Consider the following 20,691-nt stretch of genomic DNA (forward strand, 5'->3'; position numbering starts at 1 on the left):
CTGGTTTCCATTCCTACCGACACTGAATTATGGTTCATCTCCCCCCACATCCAAGCCAGCATGTTTCGTTGTTCATATTCTTGATGATAACCAGTCTTACTAGAGTGAGAGGAGATCTCAATGTTGTTTGGATTTGCATTTCTTTTATGGCCAGAGACATTGAGCATTTCATCATTTGCAGGGAAATGGATGGACCCTGAAAAAAATTATGTTAAGTGAAGTAACTCAGGCTCAGAGAGACAAAACAAGACATAATTTCTCTCATGTAGAAGTGAAATCTAAATTATAAACAATTATGAAAACATATACAGGGCCATATGCATATGTACATAAACAAATTAAAGTATGGTATACTCAGGGGAGGATTCCGGTGGTGTAACTCTGAGCAACTAAGGAACAGTTTAACAAAATGAATATGAGGAAGCTGAAACATGTCTAGTTGGGGCTGGGGAGATGTCTCGTGGAGGGGGGAAAATGAATGGAGAGAAGAAAAGTGGGCAAATACAGTTATTATATCCCATGAACTTATGTGAAAATGGAACCATGTAGCTTGAGGGTGTGGATGGAGCTAGGAACAATGTGGAGAAAGATGGAAAGGATGACAGTGATCAAGATGCATTGTACTCATAAACTTAACGTTGAATTTTTTCCTTCAATCCAACCTGGGACTATCCCACAAGATCCACCAACGAGGGGAAATGAAAAAGTAAATTGGTAGCTAGACCCTGATGGTTCACGCCTGTAGTCCTAGCTGCTAAGGAGGCTGAGATCCGGGCAGGGAAGCCTGTGAGACTCTTATCTCCAATAAACCACTAAAAAACCGGAAGTGGTGCTGTGGCTCAAGTGGTAGAGCGCTAGCCTTGAGCTTAAGAGCTGAGGGACAGCGCCCAGACCCAGAGTTCAAGCCCCACAACCCACCAAAAAAAAAGAACTGGAATAGAATATTAGTTGGCAAATAGAAATAAACATAAACTGCTAATAAACAAGCATGGAGAATTTTATAGGTCATTGTTTGAATAAAAGATAACAGAAAAGACTACATTCTACATAATTACATGTATAGGAAGCTCAAGAACAATCAAACCTAATCAATGTTGATAGATTTCAAACTGTTTTCCTCTGAGAGTAGTGGAGGTATTCAATGGGAAAGGACAGAAGGGGTCTCTCAGTGCTGTCCATATTCTTTCTTGCTCTGGGCTGGGCAATGTATACGTTGGTATCTACATCTTTTAAAAAACAATCCTTAAACACTGCTATACTTTATATACTATGCCTCAATGAATACACACACACACACACACACACACACACACACACACACACACACTATTTAGTGACCCTGCTAGTGAAGGGAAAGAATTACATTGTCATCCTCAACCTCAGAAAGCATCCAACAATGGTGAGGCCCAAAAGCAGAAAGGCAGCTTGAGTCTTGGCAGACAAATCAACTCAGTTTTCCTGACATCTGACACATTGCCATCATGGTGACTTTCAGCACCTGTACTGGCAGCCGTGCCAATGCATGGAGAATTCATCTCAACCAGTACATACTTCCCAGGCACATCACTGCCTGGGAAGAAATCCAGTGAACACATCAGCTGTCTCTCCCACACACCTACCGCCATAACAGCAGAAATCCAGAAATGTAAAGATAGGGACTCTCATCCAACTTGGGCAGGATGCCAGCATTCACTTGTCAACAGAGAACATTGAAGTATGAGACCTTACCTACTGAGATGTTCCAGAAGGATGCAAAGAGGCTTCTAACTATATCAGTAAGCTTTTTTGTTATTCAAATAAGCAAAAGCCTTATCTTCAGCAAGAAGAAAAATGAGACATCATGTCATCTCACAGTTCTCCATTCCTGGCAGGATGCAGGCCTGAGCCTGAGGAACGTATTCTTATTATCAGTATACTCCCAAGCTACCACACCATTAGCTTTAATACTTAATGAAAATGCTGGAGAAGTCCAGTTGATACAACTAGTCTTGTATATTCACGAATTTCACAGAGCCACTTGAAGAAAAATGTTTACATACCTACTGTTCTGCATCCTAAAAATGTGTCTGCCCTCAAAAGATTCAGTATAAAGATCTTAACTTTACTCCCTTAGGGTTGATATAACCACATTTGAATCTTCAAATTCAAAACAGTGGAGAATTGATTTGAGGATGGTTTGATATTCTGAAGATACTCTAGCTCCAGACGCAGTGGGCATTATTGCGCATTGTCTTAGTTTGGGTTCAGCCATGCCTTTGTCTATAATTACTCCTCCCCATTGAGGGCCGAATTCAGAAGACACTCCCTCCAGGAAGACTTCCCTTAATCCTCTGCACTTGTCTCATCTTAGAAGTCCACACAGATCTTGCAATTGCCTCCTTGCTAGTCTTTCAACCATGAGACAAGAAATCAAATGAATTAAAGGCAAGTTATCAGAAGGGGAGCACTGGAGTAACAGAAAGAGAGAGAGACCCAAAAGGCAACTGTTGTGGGGAACTATAATGCATTGTTAACGAGGAAATCTCTAGGAACCAATGTAAAACACTCTCACCCCAGAGTGAGCCCACCCATGGGCAGGGAGCTGGCTTTTCAAACATAAACTCCCATCTGCCATTGCTGGAGGGCTTGCTCCCATTGGATATTCATTCCCCCAGTACTTCTGGCCTGCCAAGCAGATGGCAAAGTGGGCTCTTCAACAAAGAAGTGTGGGTGCTGGCATTTGAAGTCAGGCAGGTGTGCTCTCAGGAGATAAGGGCCAGAGGATATGAAGAAGGTGCCAACCACATCTGCTACAGAATAAGTTGAAACAATTGGCTAAGAATCTCTTGTGCTTGCCTGGTGTATGATTGTACTTTGGAAGTCTATACACAGAAGAAGGAAAGGCCAAACGTCAGCTAAATCTGCACATCTCTGAAATCGATAAGCAGCACATTAAGACTTAAACATGCAAAATGCAACCCAAATGTTTAATCAGTATCATGGAGCTGAAAGTTGTCATCCAATTTTTACTACCTGGTTTTCCTTTCCAGATGAAAGGAAAAGCTTCCGTAAGCCTTTGCTTATAAAATAAGCTACCAGATGTATACAAAGATACAGAATCCTGCCACATTCAAGGCAGCATGGCCGCAGTGGTTCCGATCTTCATTTCACCAGTGAACTACATACTGCATTTGTGTTTTATTCCATCTCCCTGCCTCAATTCTCCATCCTTCCCAAATCCAGCTGCCATACTATAGGCAGAGGAATTTCCTGAAATACAATTTTAATCATTTCAGTATCCTCTGCCTAAAGCCTTTCTTTGAGGGTCAGTTGCCTACACGACAAAAATCTGTCTTCCAAGTTTAGCGTGTGAGGCCTTACGAGGTTTGAATCTTTCTTTCCCCTTTAACTTTCTTGTCAGAACTTTCCTCGGATTTCTCACCACTCTGAATTACTCCCATTTTCCCCCTTGCATCTCTGTGGTTCCTTTTAGACTTTGCTCATACTGTACCTTCTGCCTTACTTACTCTCCCAACCAGCTCCACACCCCTGGCTACTTCTCTGCCCATGATTAACTCCTTCCCATTCAGAGGCCTGGATATACAAGTTACTTCCTCCAAGGAGGCTTCCATCAATCCCCTGCACTTCTCTCATTCTAGAAACCCATACAGATTTTGGAATTGCCTCACAGCTAGTCTTTCTCTGGAATTCTCTGTGAGATCAAAGCCCTATCTGTCATATTCATGTGGCTTAAGAGTTAGTTACTATGGACTTTCATCAACTGGATGAATGACAAGTTGCACTCACCTCATTACGACATTCATGTTTATGAACATATACCTCATTTCATCCTCATCAATATGCGCATGCATGTGTGCGCACGTGCACACACACACACACACACAATCACAGGCGCCCTGTACCCCACCATTCTCTTTAGCTATTCCTGTCTTAGCAATGTGACACTTCACTTTGTGATTCACCTGTGCTAAGCAATTTGGATAGGCTACCTAAAGTCTCCCCAATAGTCTACATTTCATGAGGGTAAAATTATATCTTAATGTTCTTAATGTCCATGGGCTTTTACATAATGCCCAGATAGTGTAGATACTTAACCCATATTGACTATTTGGATCAATGCTTCATGGAGTCTATGGCTTTAATTGCTACAATTGGCAATGAGGTACAGAAGACTTTCTCTAATCTTCAAGAAAGCAAAAAAAAAAAAACTCTGCCCCCCCTCGCCCCCGTCCAGCATCTGAGACCCAATACAGAATTCATATCTGGGAGCCTGAAATTTCTCATCAGCCAAATAAGCAAGTCACTATCCTCAGGAAAGATACAATCATCCAGAATGACACTTTGGGGCATTAACATCATCTCTGCTCTTGGCTGGGTGAACCACTTCCACAAGCCCCCCATCAGTGAGACAGCTGAATTGAAGCCACTTGTCAGTGACAGCAGGGCTGCTATGCTGAGGGAAAGTAGATGACATGCTCTGAGGACTCAATGGGTGTTCTCTACCTCTGCAGTCGTGAGCAAAACTGGGCCGCCGGGGAAATGGAATATTGCATAACATCAGGGCTTTATAATGGAAGAGTCTGCAATGCTCAGTGAGAAAGTAGGATGAGAAATGGCTAGAACTGAAAAAAACATTTCCAATTCCCTTCCCTTGAAGCCTCTATGATAACAAGATTGTGTCACGGGCAACATTCTAGGTTCCATCAACAGCAGTGGGACTATAAACAAAAGGATTAAAGGCCACCGAGAGACATAAATGGATGAAATCACATCAATGCTCAAGTCCTCTAAGACATCCAGAGGGATGTATTCGTTTGCCTGTGATAGTCTCATCTTACACTTTATGTTCCTGTGAAACCGCACAGTGCTCTCTTGCACTCACAAGAATGTTCTAGTTAATATTAATATTAGAGTCAGACTACCCAATGACAGCTTTAATAGTAGGGATAAAATCCTCAAATAGAGATGACTTTGGATGGTAGTTCCACAGGAGTGTTTATACTAGTCTCTAAACTTCTGTATGTTTTTTTTTTTTACTTTTTTTCTAAAAAAAAATCCAATACACATGAAAAATTCAAGCTGCCCTATAATTAAGCATAGCACATAATTATTTCCATCTTGAATTGCCTACCTACACTGTTTCTCTGCTCTTATTTTTTTTTTAGATTATAGTCTAACAATATCCATTTGTCTAATGAGACCAGCCATTTGTCTGCAGCATGTAAGTGATAGGACCAAATTCAATGTCATCTGTTTGTTTAAGATGTAAATGATATGCATGTAGCTCAGTAGCCTTTGGGTACAAATGAAATATCATTCAATGTCACCAGTGAGAATAGAAATCGGCAAGAAAGAACAAACACTGAAGGTGTGATCAACACAATTCTGTTGGGCTCCTTCTACTCTGAAGTGTCTGGGATGCAGGAATCAGACAAAGTCCTTGCCCTCATAAAACACATACTCTAAAGCCAGGCGCTGTTGGCTCATACCTGTAATCCTAACTACTTAAGAGGCTGAAATCTGAGAATTGTGGTTTGAAGCCCGCTGAGGCAGGAAAGCCTGTGAAAGTCTTGTCTCTAATTAAGCACTGAAGCTGTGGCTTAAGTGGTAGAACACTAGCCTTGAGCACAAAAGCTCAGGGACAGCACCCAGGTCCTTAGTTCAAGCCCCAGGACAGACAGACAGACAGACACACACACACACACACACACACACACACACACCATATATTCATTCTAGTGTTCAATTGCCTTTGGGGAATAATGCTATCAAAGTCCTAATACACTAATAAATCCCAGCTGCCAGCCCTTTTGCACTAACACATCTACAAAGTTTTGGTGCTTGTGTGTATGTGTGTGTGGAGGAGGAAGAGGTTACATAGGAAACACAGGTGATACAGAGGATACAACTCGGACTGATGAAAATATTCTCTTTTCGTATCTATTTGCTTGGTGTCCACCTGGCTGAGCATGTTCATTACTGACAATGGCCTTTGGCTACTCTGAGATGGCTGTTGTAAATATCTGGTATTCATTGGGTGAAAACATGCAGTATAGGTCAGAATATTGCCCTAGAAGGCTTTGCCATGTTTAATCCTTTGATTTTGCTATGTCAGTACCAACTCATGCTATGGTTGGACTGTGTTTAAGCCTAATACCAAAAAGCAAATGTATCAATATCTTAAATGTCCAACCCAAAAAGTTGTAGAAATAAATTTTTACTTTGTCAAAGGAATTCCCATTAGGAGACGATTGTCTAGCCTAAGATTGAAATGTGGGCTGATTTACTTACTAAGTTTGTGGCTTGGGATGGTTATCAAGCTCCTTGAGGCTCGTTTTCCTCATATACAAATTAGTTAGAGATTAAATGAGGTAATAGATGAATCATTCTTTGTACAATGCCCAGTACTTAGTAGGCACTTAATACCTTTCAGATTTCTTCTTTTCCACCCACCATCCCTGCCTGGTCTGGAATCTTTCAGTTGATGTAAACAGTGATCTATCTAGGGAACTAGCCAGAAGATCATGGGATCATTTTCAGGCTAGAAGCTTATACTAGAATTAGACTGTCTTAACTTTTAAACACATTCCCAGCTAGTCTCTTAAAATATTTATAGTGATACATGCTACCAACTTCTCTTTCCCCTTAAACTCTTAGTGAAAAAATTCTTACCTTTACATTTCATCAAGTATACTTTTCAAAAGCAAATGAAGAATATCCATTGTTCTAATAAGAAATAATAGAGAGGAAGCAAGACAAAACAGAGGATAGAAATGGAATATTGTTTGTTCATTTTAGTTTTGCATCTGAAATTTACTGGGTACCAGTAGATATGTGTCAGAGACTATAATGAATAGTTTGTATTCAATTTCTTATTTATTCTCCAACAATCCTCATGAGATAGTTGGAATTACTATCCCAACTTGACAGATGAGGATTTCAGTTTTGTACAAGCAGTCTCTACTAAGGGTACCCCCAATAGCAGCCCTGCTGGAATGGTCAGTGCCTTAAGCAAACTGAATCACAAAATGATCCTAGCCTTGATCATCCATTTTGTCAGGCCTCTGAAAAGGAAGATAGCAGCTGAGATGCTCCTGTGGTTTTTTTAAGGGCAGTAGATCTGGTTGAGAACAGAGGAGAAAAATACCATTCCAGGAAGAAAAAAAATACCCTATCAGTAAAATGCCACTTCAAGTACTCATTACTGTACGATTCATGGCCATCATTCATGAGAACATGCATGACCCATGTCATTAGATAGAACTTTTTTCTTGGTAATTCTTTCTTCAGCCAGTTTTCATTGTTCTCAAGGTTAGAGTTGATTAGAAATATAGCAAGTTCTTTCAAGGGAAAAGCAATGCTGAAGCGCTCATCGGATGGGGACATTTATTCTTTTTTAGCTTTAACATTGTCACTAATTATTTGCACTTTCAAATATATCAGGGGCATGGGATGCATAGTATTTTTATTTTCACAAGCAGAAAGTTCAAGGGTGAATTACAGTTGGCAGGTGGGGACACAGACCCACAGCATATGCAACCTTATTTCACTTGAGGAAAAGAGAATAAAGGTCGGCTATGATATAAGTAAGATTTTTCTAGCCTGAAACTGTTCTTAATCCTGCCCCTATACTACCAAACCATCTCGAGAAATCCAAACAAAATGTGGACTACACCTCCTAGGGAAGCTGAGTTTTTGACAAGACACATGGGGGAGAGGAGGAGAAAATGGGAAGAGGGGGAGCATGAACACTCAGCTGAAGTTCAGTTAAATGAACCATATAACATGCCACCTGTAAACCACTTGGAATCTATAGAAGAGGCAATTTAAGCCAGGCATTGGTAGCTCACTCCTGCAATCCTAGCTAATCAGCAGGCTGCATTGCAAAGAGTTAAGACTCAGAGTCAGCCCAGGCAGGATGCCTAGCTGAATGCCCATTTCTGTGGGTGTCTAGTCTTCTTGGAGCTGTGCTGGGGCTTGAACTCAATTTGGGTTCTCAGCTTGTTTTGCCCAAGGCTCATGCTATACCAGTTGAGCCACATCTCCACTTAACGGCTTTTTGCTAGTTAATTGTTGACGAGAGTCTCATGGACTCAAGCTTCCAATCATGGTCCTCAGGTATCAGGCTCCTGAGGCTCTAGGATTACAGGTATGAGCCACCAGCACCTGACCAAACTGACTACTTTCAACAGAAAGTTTAGCCTTATCGGTTCTTTAAAATATCAGGGTTTGAATTCAGCATCATACTTGCTAAGCAGGGTTACTTTTTCTTTCTTAAAAATCCAAGGCTTCTTTCCCTCCAGTCTAAGGCTGCTTTGTTTGACAAGTCAAGGTTATAAAGATAAACTGAGCGTGTTGTGGGAATTACAAAGTATGGTTGTCTTGGCTGCTTTTTATTATTAACACCCAAAACATGAATGTTTACCTCCTGTGAAGTAAGAAGCAAAACAGAAGTGCTTCGCTCTCAGACTCAAATGGGCATTGCGGTACTGACAGAGAAGCAGTTTGGCTTGTGTGCCACCAGGCACCCATGGGCAAAGGAAGCCTGTGACTAGAGAGTCACTTCTTTGGCTTCAACCACAACTGAAATCTAGTGTCCTCTGAAAATGTAATATTTCAAAGGCAGAATGATTATTTCTGTTCACTTATTAAGGGATGACTAACTTGCTTTTGGCTGCACTACAAATGAATCACGGTAACAATCCCCAACTTGCAACTTCTGGTGTTCTGATGTAATACATTTCTATTAAAAGAAGAGGAAAGAGAGTGGGTGAGAGTGAGATCATGCAAAGACAGAACATAACACCAAAGGAGCGAGCGTAATTTATGAACTGCAGAGACCAGACCCGTCCACTTGAAGGTGTTTCCTTGTGTCCTAGGTAAGGCTATCTTGCCGGTTAGAACCTATCCATTTTTACAATTGCTGAGTACAGACCTAGATCAACATCTGGAAAGTTGCTTGGAGCCAGTGAAGAATGTATTTGATATAGGGATGAAAACAAGATATTCCTTGAAAGCATTTTGCTATTATTTTGATTTAGTGTTATTTGGAAGGTAAATGACATTTGGGGGTCAATGATAAGAGATTAGAAAGGCAAACCAGCAATCTATTTACATTTTTAAATGTATGCAGATTACTTGGGAGTAACAGCAGAAGGTGGGCTGGGAATGTGAGACAGAGAAAGAAAGACAGCTGATAAAAGCGATGTCATCATGCTGACAGAGGGTGATGGGTGCCATCTTGCAGGGAAGTAAGGAACCCACATCCTCTCCTCGTCTTCTCTCGCAGTTGAGATTACTAAGTGACTGCTTGAAGCTGCTTCCAGAGCATGGCAGAACAGCCTTCCTGCCTTCTCCCTTCCCTTTGAAATAAGAAGCAAATTGAAAAGAGCTGAAATAGGTTGTATAAGATCCTGAACCCCACAGGTATTTTTCCTATGTTAATCACCAGGAGCAGATACTTCCTTCCAGATCCCTTCTGTACTTTCTTCTACAAGGTGTCCCTGCTGTCTTCTGAGGAAGATCTGTGTGTGCCAAGGAGAGACAGAGGAGGAAATGAGACTTTGGCCCCTGTCGTGACCGGTAGCCTGTATTGGCTTTATCCCAGGCTGGGGTGGAAAGGGATTAGAAGAGCCAATGCCTCCCCAGAACGGGAAATCAGCAAAGGGAATCCTTTATTTTTTTCATTTTGTTTTTTAGTGAGTATATTTTCTTTACCCTGTTTTCTTTTGGAGTTTCATCTACTATCAGATCTATCATTGCCCCAAAAAGAATTTCAATGTGTAGGTACAGCATACCACAGGCAGCTGTAATAAATCTCAAATTGATATTTATGAAGTTCACTTCCTTTCGTGCATGATTTTTTTCTCTATTAGCATATACTAATTGTACAAAGGGGTTTAATTGTGATATTTCCACACATACATATAATGTACTTTGACCAAATTCACCCCCCTTTATTACTCTTTAAATAATACTCATCTTAAAATTATGTAGTGAAAGCTGGGCACCAGTGACTCACACCTGTAATCCTAGCTACTCAGGAAACTGAGATCTGAGGATAGAAGTGCAAAGCCAGTCCAGGTAGGAAAGTCTGTGAGAATCTTATCTCCAAAAGCTGAGGCTGAAGTAGTAGAATGTGAGCAAAAAAGCTCAGGGACAGTACTCAGGTCCTGAGTTCAAGCCCCAATACTAGCATGCGTGCGCGCGCGCGCGCACACACACACACACACACACACACACATACATAGTGAAACAGAAGGGTCTATCCTTAATGATTAGCTAGACCAACACCATTTTCTTAACTGAGACCTGAAGTCTCACACCTGAAGGAGTGGACCTGATTTATAGTCCTGCATCCGCCCTTTACTTATGGGGTGGTCTTAGGTGGATTACTGAAATTCTTTTAGCCTCAGTTTTTCCAGCTGTAAAGTGGAGATAATTTAATCATTTCTATAGGGTATTTATATTGAATACGTTCTTAACTATATGGAATTTATTTAGTAGACTAGTCCCTATTAGTATTAGCATTCTTAACTTGATTAGTGCTGGACAAAAATGCTAACAATTTATATGATCTGTTCAAGGCCTTAATATTCAGTTTTGGTCTCTAACAACAAATCAGTAATCAAAGTATTATGATTGGGAGTCTTTACCAGGACTTAGCACTAGGTGCTGGTGTGTTTACTGTGAGAATCTGCCAATAGTTTGTACCATTGTAACTTATGGGATTTTCCATGCATAAGTGCCAGCATACTAAATCCAGTGAAATTATTGTTGTTGGCAACATAGTCTATTTAATGAACACTTGTTGAATGTATGTTGAGTGAATAATCTAGAATATATACACTGTTATATAAACAAGAATTATATGTTGATTCACATGACAGATTGAGACTTTGATAAAGGCCAGAACTATTACTTTGTGTCATTTTTGAGAATCTCAGAAAATTTACCTAACTTAATTAGAATTAGTGTGGCCTACTGTGTAGATTTTATGGTTTAGCTAAACGTAACTTTGGTTTCTGGGTTCCCTTTTCCCCTGTGAATATACCTACTATCATGGTTTAGAATATCTACTGCTTTTTGTCCTTGATTGGAGGGTCCTATAGAAAATTAAATCAGGGCATTGTAATGACATGTACAGGTAGGTGTCAGAGTATTATAGTACAGGGTCTAGACCACGTCTGTATAGATGTCCAAAAATGGATTTGTGTGTGTACTTGATACACAGAAATGAGGACCAATGATCAGAACTGAGTTATTTCAGAAGTCACAAAAAGATGTCTCATTTGCATGCCTTATTTAACCTCTCACCTCTTATCCTACAGTAGGACCCCACAGACTTCCCCTGCCACCCCCCACCACCAATGCTTTGTCATTTTATCACCATGCCACACAGAAACAAGAGTGACATTTGTTCTACCCACCACTCCATCAGAACTGCAAAGCAGCTATCTCTCAGTGCAGCCTTGGTACTCAAAGTAGTTAAGGAATATTCCCTCTAAAACTTCGGCAAGCATCTCATTTTCCAAGACTCCCTCCTATTGTCTGACAGTACAGAGGTTAATATGGTATCCACTTTCTTCAGTGGATGCTCCAAAGAATCATAGCATGTCACTACATAGTTTACACCTCCCCACCCAGAAGCATATGGTCGCCTTAGAGAATGGATGGAAAATATCCCCTTGCTATAATTGGGTGCAGCCCTGTGGCTTAACACCATCTTATTTGGCAAACCTTTTCTCTTGACATATTTAGTAATCACTCTAAGGGAGATTTATTATACCTCTTAAGGGAACAAACAATGCACTAAATATTACACATATGCATGTTTTCAATACCACTCCTTTTCTAGTCTATTCTGAATCTTTTCCCCAGAATCTTTCTTTTAACCCTTATCAACATTCTGTTGTTTTTATTTCCTCTTTATTTTCCCATCTTCCAAAATAACCTTTTAATCTTGAAATTTTCTGCATTTAGGGATTATTGTAATCCAAATTTGTTGACATGGTTGAAGAACGAATGGAAAAATACTTTCACAACTTTACCATTGAAAGACACTTTGGTGACTTTTAATCTCAAATCACCAGAACAAAAATTTAGCATATGGTTATAGTTGAGAACATAGCTTCCTAGGTAACTTTGGGGGAGAGATAGAGATTGGAGAGTGAGAGCAAGGGGGGAGGAAGAAAGGAGAGGAGAGATCGAAATATTTTAGTTGAATTTAATAAAGTGTTTTTTTATGTTTTTTATTGTAAAAATACTGTACAGAGGGGTTATAGTTACATGAGTAAGGCAATGAGTACATTTCTTATCGAGCATTGTTACCTCCTCCTTTGTTTTTCCCCTACCATCCCTTCCCTCCCCCCCCAGTTGTAAAGTTCCTTTTCTACATAGTGTCTTGCCCATCTCATTGTTACAATGGGTCAACCAGTATCCTTGTTTCAGCATTTTGTTATTTCCCTTCCCCTCCCCAAATTAGAAAAATGTATATACAAGATGCAGGGCACTGGAATCAATACAGTGACAACAGGATTTATACTGTGGGGGGAGAACAAACAAGAGAAACAAAAAAAGCACATTGTACATTTTAGATAATTAAAAACGGTATCAAGAAAGAAAACACAAGTTGTTTCCCTATCTTGGAGTCCATTTCGCTTAACATCATCTTATATGGTCATACGTACATAGCTTTTGACCTTTTCTGCTTGTCCTAGACTTATACTAGTTATTGCAAATAAGGGAAACCATGGAACCTATAAGTGAAGTAAGCCAGGCCCAAAGAAATAAAGTGTTTTCTGACCTTGAGGGTTGGCGCTCATGAAGAGATGTGGGAAAAAGGACCACTGAGAGTTAGGATTATCAACTCAGATACTAGTCTAAATAAGTGACTATGACAGCTGGTGCCCCTCAGAGTTTTCCAAAAAAAGCATAATCCCACTTACTCAGACATGTGCACAACCAAATACCTTAACAAATACTCCATGTAGAATAGATTTGAGAGAAAATGTATGAATCATGGCGATTTTCATGGGAGCATCCACTCAGTGCCAGGCACTTGTTTATTTAACACTTAAGAACATGCCTACAACTGGCTGCATTTTTGCAGATAGATAAAGGCAAAGCCACCATGAGGAAAACTAGTGGCCATTACAGACCTGTGTAATAGGTGATGGCATTGCAAAAGACAGCAATTAGCCCTACTACCTCTATTTGCATGGCCTCCACAGCCTTAGTTCTCTCATCTGTGAAGGGAATTGTTGAGAGGATTTAAAGTCTGAAGAACTATCGTATGACAGCAGTTCACTGAAGTCCCTCTCCACCCCCACTCCCTGTTTCCTCCTCTGAAACAGGCAATTGTATATACCCCTACATATCTTGTACTCAAGTACTTTGATTTTTTTTTTCAAGGGCGCTATGGTAAAAACACAAAGAATTAGTTAGTGGCAAGAACCCACCTGCAACTTCCAGCACTGCCAAGCTAGAGGTGTATGGTGAAAAGTTAAGGCCCAGTCTAGAACCAAACTGACTGTGGAGCCCAGCTTTGCCTTGTACTCTGCTTGTGAGCTTGGGCAAATGACTTAGCTTCTCTGTCGCAATTTCCTTATCTGTGCAGTGCAGCTAATCCTCATACGTGCTTTGTACTTTCTTGAATGTATTAGGTGAGCTAATCTGTCTAAAAGGGCCTAGAACTATGCCTGACATGGAGTAGCAGTTGTTAAGTTAGTGCTTGTATTACAATGTGCACTTTCGCATCAGGTGTACAGCATCTGGGTGTAGCAAATACTACACGGGGCAAGTATGTAAAGTAAATCTTCCTGTGCTCCTTTAACATGATTTCTTGTATTCAAGCCAGGCTCTTACATTTACAGCTCTCTTCCCATAGATGCAGACCAAGAATGCCAGCAAAATCAAAGACTATCAAAATGAACCTCTTATCTCTTAGGGTCTAGAGTAGTTGGGTGAAGAGATTATTTTGCAGCAAAGGACTGGTGTGCCAAGGACTCTGAATTCCAAGTTACACCTTCATTCACTTTTTACATCATCTTTTCAAGACCACTAGGTAAGATTTGCAAAGATAAATGAATCTGATCACAAATAAAGAATATGTAAAACAATGCTGGTGCTTTTCGTGGTAGCACTTCTCAAAGATTCAGTCTCTGAACACTGTGAAAACCCAGCTTCCTAGGTGCTACCCCAGAGATTCTGGTTTGCCAACTCTAAACAATTTCATTTCTTATAAGCACTAGTGAGTGGTTGGGCTAATGTTGGCTGTCCAGCCACAAAAGATGAAAACCACTGGTCAGATGCATGTTTTGCATCCCTGTTATTTGTTTCTAACTTAAGGTTATACTTTCTCACTTAAACGGTGGCTTACAGATGAATTTTTCTCCTTGGCAAGAAAGACAGAGAGAATAGTGTGTGTGTGTGTGTGTGTGTGTGTGTGTGTGTGTGTGTGTGTGTGCGCATGTGCACACACAGGCGCACGTGCATGCGTGTGTGTGCCAGTCCTAGGTCTTGAACTCAGGGCCTGGGTGCTGTAACTGAGCTTTTGTGCTTCAGGATAGCAGTCTACCACTTAGAGCCACAGCGTATTTTGGTAGTTAATTGGAGGTAAGAGTCCCATGGACTTTCTTGACCAGGCTGGCTTTGAACCGTGATACTCAGATCTCAGCTTCCTGAGTAACTGGGATTATAGACATGAACCACTGATGTCTGATAAGAGTATTATTTGAGCATGGATACAATGCCACTTATTCACGTTTAACTTTTTGTAATAAATACTGTCTGTCTCTGTCTTTTATTTTTGTCCCCATAGTTGCATACCGCTGTGACCAAGATCCAGGTGCCAAGGCCTGGTTTTAATTACACGTTTGCACACATATGTATCCTGAATAATGATAAGACTTGCATCGTGGATGACATAGTACACGTCCTGGAAGAACTAAAGAATGCCCGGGCCACCAATCGGACCAATTTTGCTATCACGTACCCGATCACTCACTTAAAGGATGGGAGGGCTGTGTACAACGGGCACCAGCTTGGGGGTGTCACCGTACACAGCAAGGATCGGGTGAAATCGGCGGAGGCTATTCAGCTCACCTACTACCTGCAGTCAATCAACAGTCTCAATGACATGGTGGCTGAGAGGTGGGAGTCCAGTTTCTGTGACACTGTCAGACTGTTCCAGAAATCCAACAGCAAAGTCAAAATGTACCCGTACACATCCTCGTCACTGAGGGAAGATTTCCAGAAGACTAGCCGTGTGTCGGAACGTTACCTGGTCACCAGCCTGATCCTGGTGATCACCATGGCCATCCTTTGCTGCTCCATGCAGGACTGCGTCCGCAGCAAACCCTGGCTAGGCCTGCTTGGCTTGGTGACCATAAGCCTGGCCACGCTCACTGCAGCTGGAATCATCAATCTTACTGGTGGCAAATACAATTCCACCTTCCTGGGAGTCCCTTTCGTCATGCTAGGTAATTATTGCCCTTCAGTTGTCTGTTTTTAATCCTCTTGATGGTGATGACTGGGTTCCTTCATGTCCAGGGATAGTCATTTAATAATTCTATCTCATTTGTAGTGTCTTCATTTTACCCAGAAGTCCTGAGGGCCAGTTCTATAAAGTACTGGTTATCGGCAAGCAGCAACTTAATCTGATACATATGCCAGGAATCCGAAGACCTGGACTCCCATCTCTACTTCTCCATTAAGCAACTATATGGTATTTAGCAGCTAATGATTTCCTAGGTGCCTCGGTGTCTTAGGTTGGGTTTCTCCAGAAACAGGTCCTGAAATAAGGATGCAGTGGGAAGGGAGGCACGGGAGATGTTTGGAAGAACCGGCCAAAGACACCACAGACAGGCTCTTTCTGAAGGATGAGGAAGCCAAGATATTTACCCTGAAACCCTGTGGGGGGGGGGTCACTGGGGATTGCTTCTTGGGATAGTTGACTCCTCACCACTTCTCAGAGAAGACAGAGCATACTCTTGTAAGCCAGATAAAGCCCTCTGGTGACTTTGTGGTAGGAAGCCTTCAGTGAGTTCTAGAGTGGTGTGTGAGGGCTGTGAGTTAGGTACTGTTAGAGCCTACTTCCTCTCCCTTTTCCAGCTTATAGGTTTGTGTGAGCATCATGAGAAAGAGCATGATCAATGCAAGAGAACCTTGAAGGTGGCATGTGAGACATGATTCGAAGAAGGTATTTCTTTTCATTTTCTTGGTATGAACGAAGGAGAATGGTTTTACAGTTGTGGTAACAGTTTGTTTCTAGTGTTAGCACAGAGTGGGGGTTACAGGAATTCCTTAATACAGACAAGAGTCAAAACAAAGCCATACAGCGGTCACCACAGTTTCCTCTGTCTATTCATTATCAAAGACAGTATGTCCAGCCTGCCTGATGGGAATGGAGCCAAAGATTCAAGCAGTTAATTTGATCTCATTCTATGGTAAATTCTCATCCATTTCTTTAGCAAAATTCCAATGTCATTTGGAATCAGATATTAACATGAGAAATGAACTGACCTTTTACTGTTATTGTTGTTGTTGCTGACTGGGAAATAACCATGATTGAATTCATCAGTCTACCTATGTCCTGTTTTAGAGTAGAAGAAAAGAAAAAAAAAGAAGAAGAAGAAAGTAGAGAAAAGAAAACAGAATCCTCAGGAACAATCAGTTGCATTATGGTTAAATGATAAACTGTGCTGGGGATGCAAGGCCGCAGAATTACATTCTGCTTAGTGCTCCGTGGCCTATGGGAATTGAGACCTAGTCAGTAAGCATAAACTAGTAGCTTTTGTGAAAAGTGAGGCACTGTGGAGTAACTAAGAAGTCTGAGAATTTACTAGATCAGTTCACTTGTCACTACTTGAAACAACATGTCATCTGTTTTCCTTCTTCCTGAGCTCAGTCTGTTAGGAAGACACCATAATTTACTTGTTTAAAATAATCCTAGGGCTGGGAAGGTGGCTCAGTGGTAGAATGCTTGTCTCACATGCATGAGGCCCTGGGTTGGATTCCTCAGCACCACAGAAGCAGAAAAGCCAGAGTGGCACTATGGCTCAAGTAGTAGAGTACTCGCCTTGAGCTGAAAAGCTGAGGGACAGCGCCTAGACCTAGAGTTCAAGTGCCATGACCGACAAAAAAATACACAAATAAAAATAAAATAATAAAATAATCCTAAAACTGACAGGCGCCAGTGGCACACGCCTGTAACCCTAGCTACTGAGGAGGCTGAGATCTGAGGATCATGACTCAAAGCCAGCCCAAGCAGGAAAGTCCATGAGATGCCTATCTCCAGGAAACTACCAGAAAAGCTGGAAGTAGAGCTGTGATTCAAGTAGTGGAGTGTTAGCCTTGAGTAAAACAAGCTCAGGCATATCACCCAGGCCCTGAGTTCAAGCCACAGGACTGGCAAAAATTATCCTAAAACCATGTGGGTCACTCATGGGATACAGGGTGGTTCCTTGAAGAGTAAGGAGCTTGTGCAGAAACTTAAGAGTCAGGTTTTAAGTTATTTTCTGCTGATACAGAGGACAAAATAGGAACCAATGCAACAGCAACATGCACAAGACAATATGTTGAAAATGATCTGTACAACTTGAGGGGGCAGTTAGGGGAAGGAAAAGTAGGATAAAAATGATGGAAGGGGTAACAGGTTTGACAAGAAATGTACTTACTACCTTACTTCGGTAACTGTAACCCCTCTATACATCCCCTTGACAATAAAAAAAAAAAGAATAAGGAAAAGTGTCTGTCAAAAACTCAGAAAAAAAAGACATTTTCCTCACGATTAGTCTCATGTTTGATTATCTGGGGGAATTTTTTTTGGCTTTTCCTTTTCAAAATAGTGGGGTTTTTTTAATGTTGCCTTTGTAGGAAGATGAAAACAAGAATAAGTTCTTAGGAGGAGGGACAATGGATATGGGCACTAGAAACAATACTGTCAGTGATGGCTTTATGACAATCCAGGTTGTTATCAGTGAGCACCAGGTTACACTATTTAAACTGTCCCAAAATTAACTGCTCTAAATAAAATAACATTGCAATATGTAAAGCTTCTTAAACAGCAATACACAAAACTTGAACTTCACTAAGTAAAATAAAACTAAAATATTTAAAATTTTTCCTTAATAAAACTACAACACTTATAGTGTGTGTGTGTGTGTGTGTGTGTGTGTGTGTGTGTGTGTGTCTGTGTGTGTCCCCATCCCCAAAGACTTGAACTCAGAACCCGGGTGCTGTCACTGAGGGTTTTTCCCACTCAAGGCTAGTGCTCTACCACTGGAACCACAGCTCCACCTCTGAATTTCTGCTAGTTAATTGGAGATAAAGAGTCCCATGGACTTTCCTGCCCAGGCTGGCTTTGAATCACAATCCTCAGATCTCAGCCTCCTGAGTAGCTATGATTATAGGCATGAGCCAGCAGCACCTGACTAATACTTCATACTTCTTAAGACTTCTCTTTGTACTTTGTAGAGAAGTTTTAAAGGTTGTAAGTAAAATTCAACCCCCAAAGTATGACTGACTGTATCAGTGCAGGGAAAGAGAAAGGGAACCGGTAGGATGGAATGATGATGTTAGCAGAAGAATGTCTTAAAACCATAAATCCAGAAAGAGTAGGTAGTTCCATAACTCCACAGAGACCGAGTATCACTGAGCATGACGTCGGAGTTCGATGCAGAAAAATCAGGCATTTGCTGTGAAAAAGAACAGGCACTGTAGGTGCCCAATACTCCCTTGTTTGCAATTTGTGAGGAATACTACATGCATTGATTGGATGGCAGTTTTCCCTGTTGACAATCAGTGTGCAACCTTTCTGTACATTTTCAGCCCAAAGTGTTCTCAAATTACTTAGTCACAACATGAAAGGGAGCTACGCATATTAGAAGCTAAGGTCCATTTGCAATAAATACTTTTCATAATGTAATGGATGGTTAATATGCTCATAAAACCAACCATGCCTGGATTTAGGACGGTTGCTCTTCTGGATTTCTCAAATAAATGCTTCATTCTCAGAGTATGATTGTAAAATGAAATATAAGCAAGATCAGGTTCATAAATGTTGTATTCCAGGCCTATGTTTAGCCCTGCTTTTTTTGATGGCAAACTATTTGAAATGACCAAGAAGAAATGCATTGCTAAGATTTTTACACTATATGTCAGTTAAATTAAATTTGCCTGTAAGTAACAAAATGCTAATGATTTACCTATGCAGATTTAGGGGAAAATTTCTTGATTTAATATGTTCTATAAGTATAGTATCAAATGAAATCAACTATGGATAGCCTCATTTAGAGGAAAAATACCTTAGAAAAAGTCTAGAATGTAGAAGTTCCCTTATCAACAAGTCTATGTGATAAATATTATAGATTTGAAATTCAGCAATCTAAATATTCTCAGCGTAGCACTGGTCACGTAACACAAGGTCTAGTCAAATGCCAGAATGGCAATACACTTAAGAGTGGAAAATTTTAAGACCATGTGTGTCAAGCTGTATTAGCCTAACAAAACTCCAAAAGAGGAAAGAATTTGGATAAACTCTGAGAGTTCGCCATAATGGGAATTTGACTGTGTGTTTCTAGCCAAGATGATATGTGACATCTCCGGCAATAAGAATATATCCTACACAGATGAATCATTTTGGCAATGATGTAAGCAGAGATACATCATGATTTAGAATGTTTTTAATCAGTGTCGTGTATATTAGACAATCTTCCTTCTGCCAAAACCTCTGTCCAAATGAGTCAGATTAGTTTATTTGGAGCTGAAATTCTAAAAGGTCTGTAGTATTACAAGCGCTCATTGACATTTTCAGTTACTATAATTTAGAGAAGAAGATTGTTTTCCCCCTGTACCCCTTCTTTCCAAACTATATTGGTATCAGCTAGTGAGGTACCGGAATTGCCATTTGTAAGCATCATTGTTATCTGTTTGAGAGTTTCCTCTCTGGGATGAGGATTTATACTACTGTTCTCCAGTTGGGTATGATTTAAGATATTGGCACAGATTTTGTATGTGCAGCTCTCCTTACAGGCTTAATATTTCCACAGCTTTGTTGATCATACATAAATCAAGAAAGGAATGGAATATTGGAGAATATACAAGGAACAGAAGAGAAGTTTTCTTCCTTGTGCATACGGGGAGTTTCTTGCTTCCTGCACATTCTGAGCACAAAAAGAGGAAACTGAAAGTTGTGGTGAAGGATAGTTTAGGTATTGCTTTCTATTTGGCTAACTGGTAAAGGTCGCTTTGCCTTTTTTCAAGATACCTGAGCCCTGTAACTTAGACGAAATGGAAAATACTCGACAAGTGCTATTTCCAATATTTGTAAAGTTTGAGGAGGTAAAATGTCAAATCAAGGAAACCCTCTTCCTTCTGCAGGAAGGGATATAATACCCAGTTGATCCAGACTCAAGACGGACAGAAGGGAATTAAGTGCCAGGAAGGGAATAATAGCAGAGTAGTTTGGCTTCTTTCTGCTATATAATCTAAGAGTGTGTATTTTTAGCAGAAACCAGATTTAGTTCTCCAAAAATGTATTCTCCTATAATGCCACTTGAAATATGATATAGTAATATGAAACTCATCTAAAGGAGCACTGTATTGTACAAGAAGTTGCAACTCTTAACTGCTTCCCCTTTAACAAATCTAAAAGGTTCTCTGTGTTCTGATTATATTCACAAAGTCATG

The 20,691-nt window shown here is 40.6% G+C and overlaps 1 protein-coding gene across 1 annotated transcript in view; it reads left to right on the forward strand.

Moving 5' to 3' along the window:
- Ptchd1 (patched domain containing 1) overlaps positions 1-20,691 on the forward strand; it is a 51,867-nt gene that overhangs the window by 22,260 nt on the left and 8,916 nt on the right. Inside the window, exon 2 of the mRNA XM_013026498.1 lies at positions 14,822-15,482. Coding sequence (XP_012881952.1) covers positions 14,822-15,482 — 661 coding nt within the window. The remainder of the gene's footprint in view (positions 1-14,821; positions 15,483-20,691) is intronic.

This window comes from Dipodomys ordii, unplaced genomic scaffold (assembly GCF_000151885.1).
Source record: "Dipodomys ordii isolate 6190 unplaced genomic scaffold, Dord_2.0 Scaffold94, whole genome shotgun sequence".
In the NCBI taxonomy this organism is placed as follows: Eukaryota; Metazoa; Chordata; class Mammalia; order Rodentia; family Heteromyidae; genus Dipodomys; species Dipodomys ordii.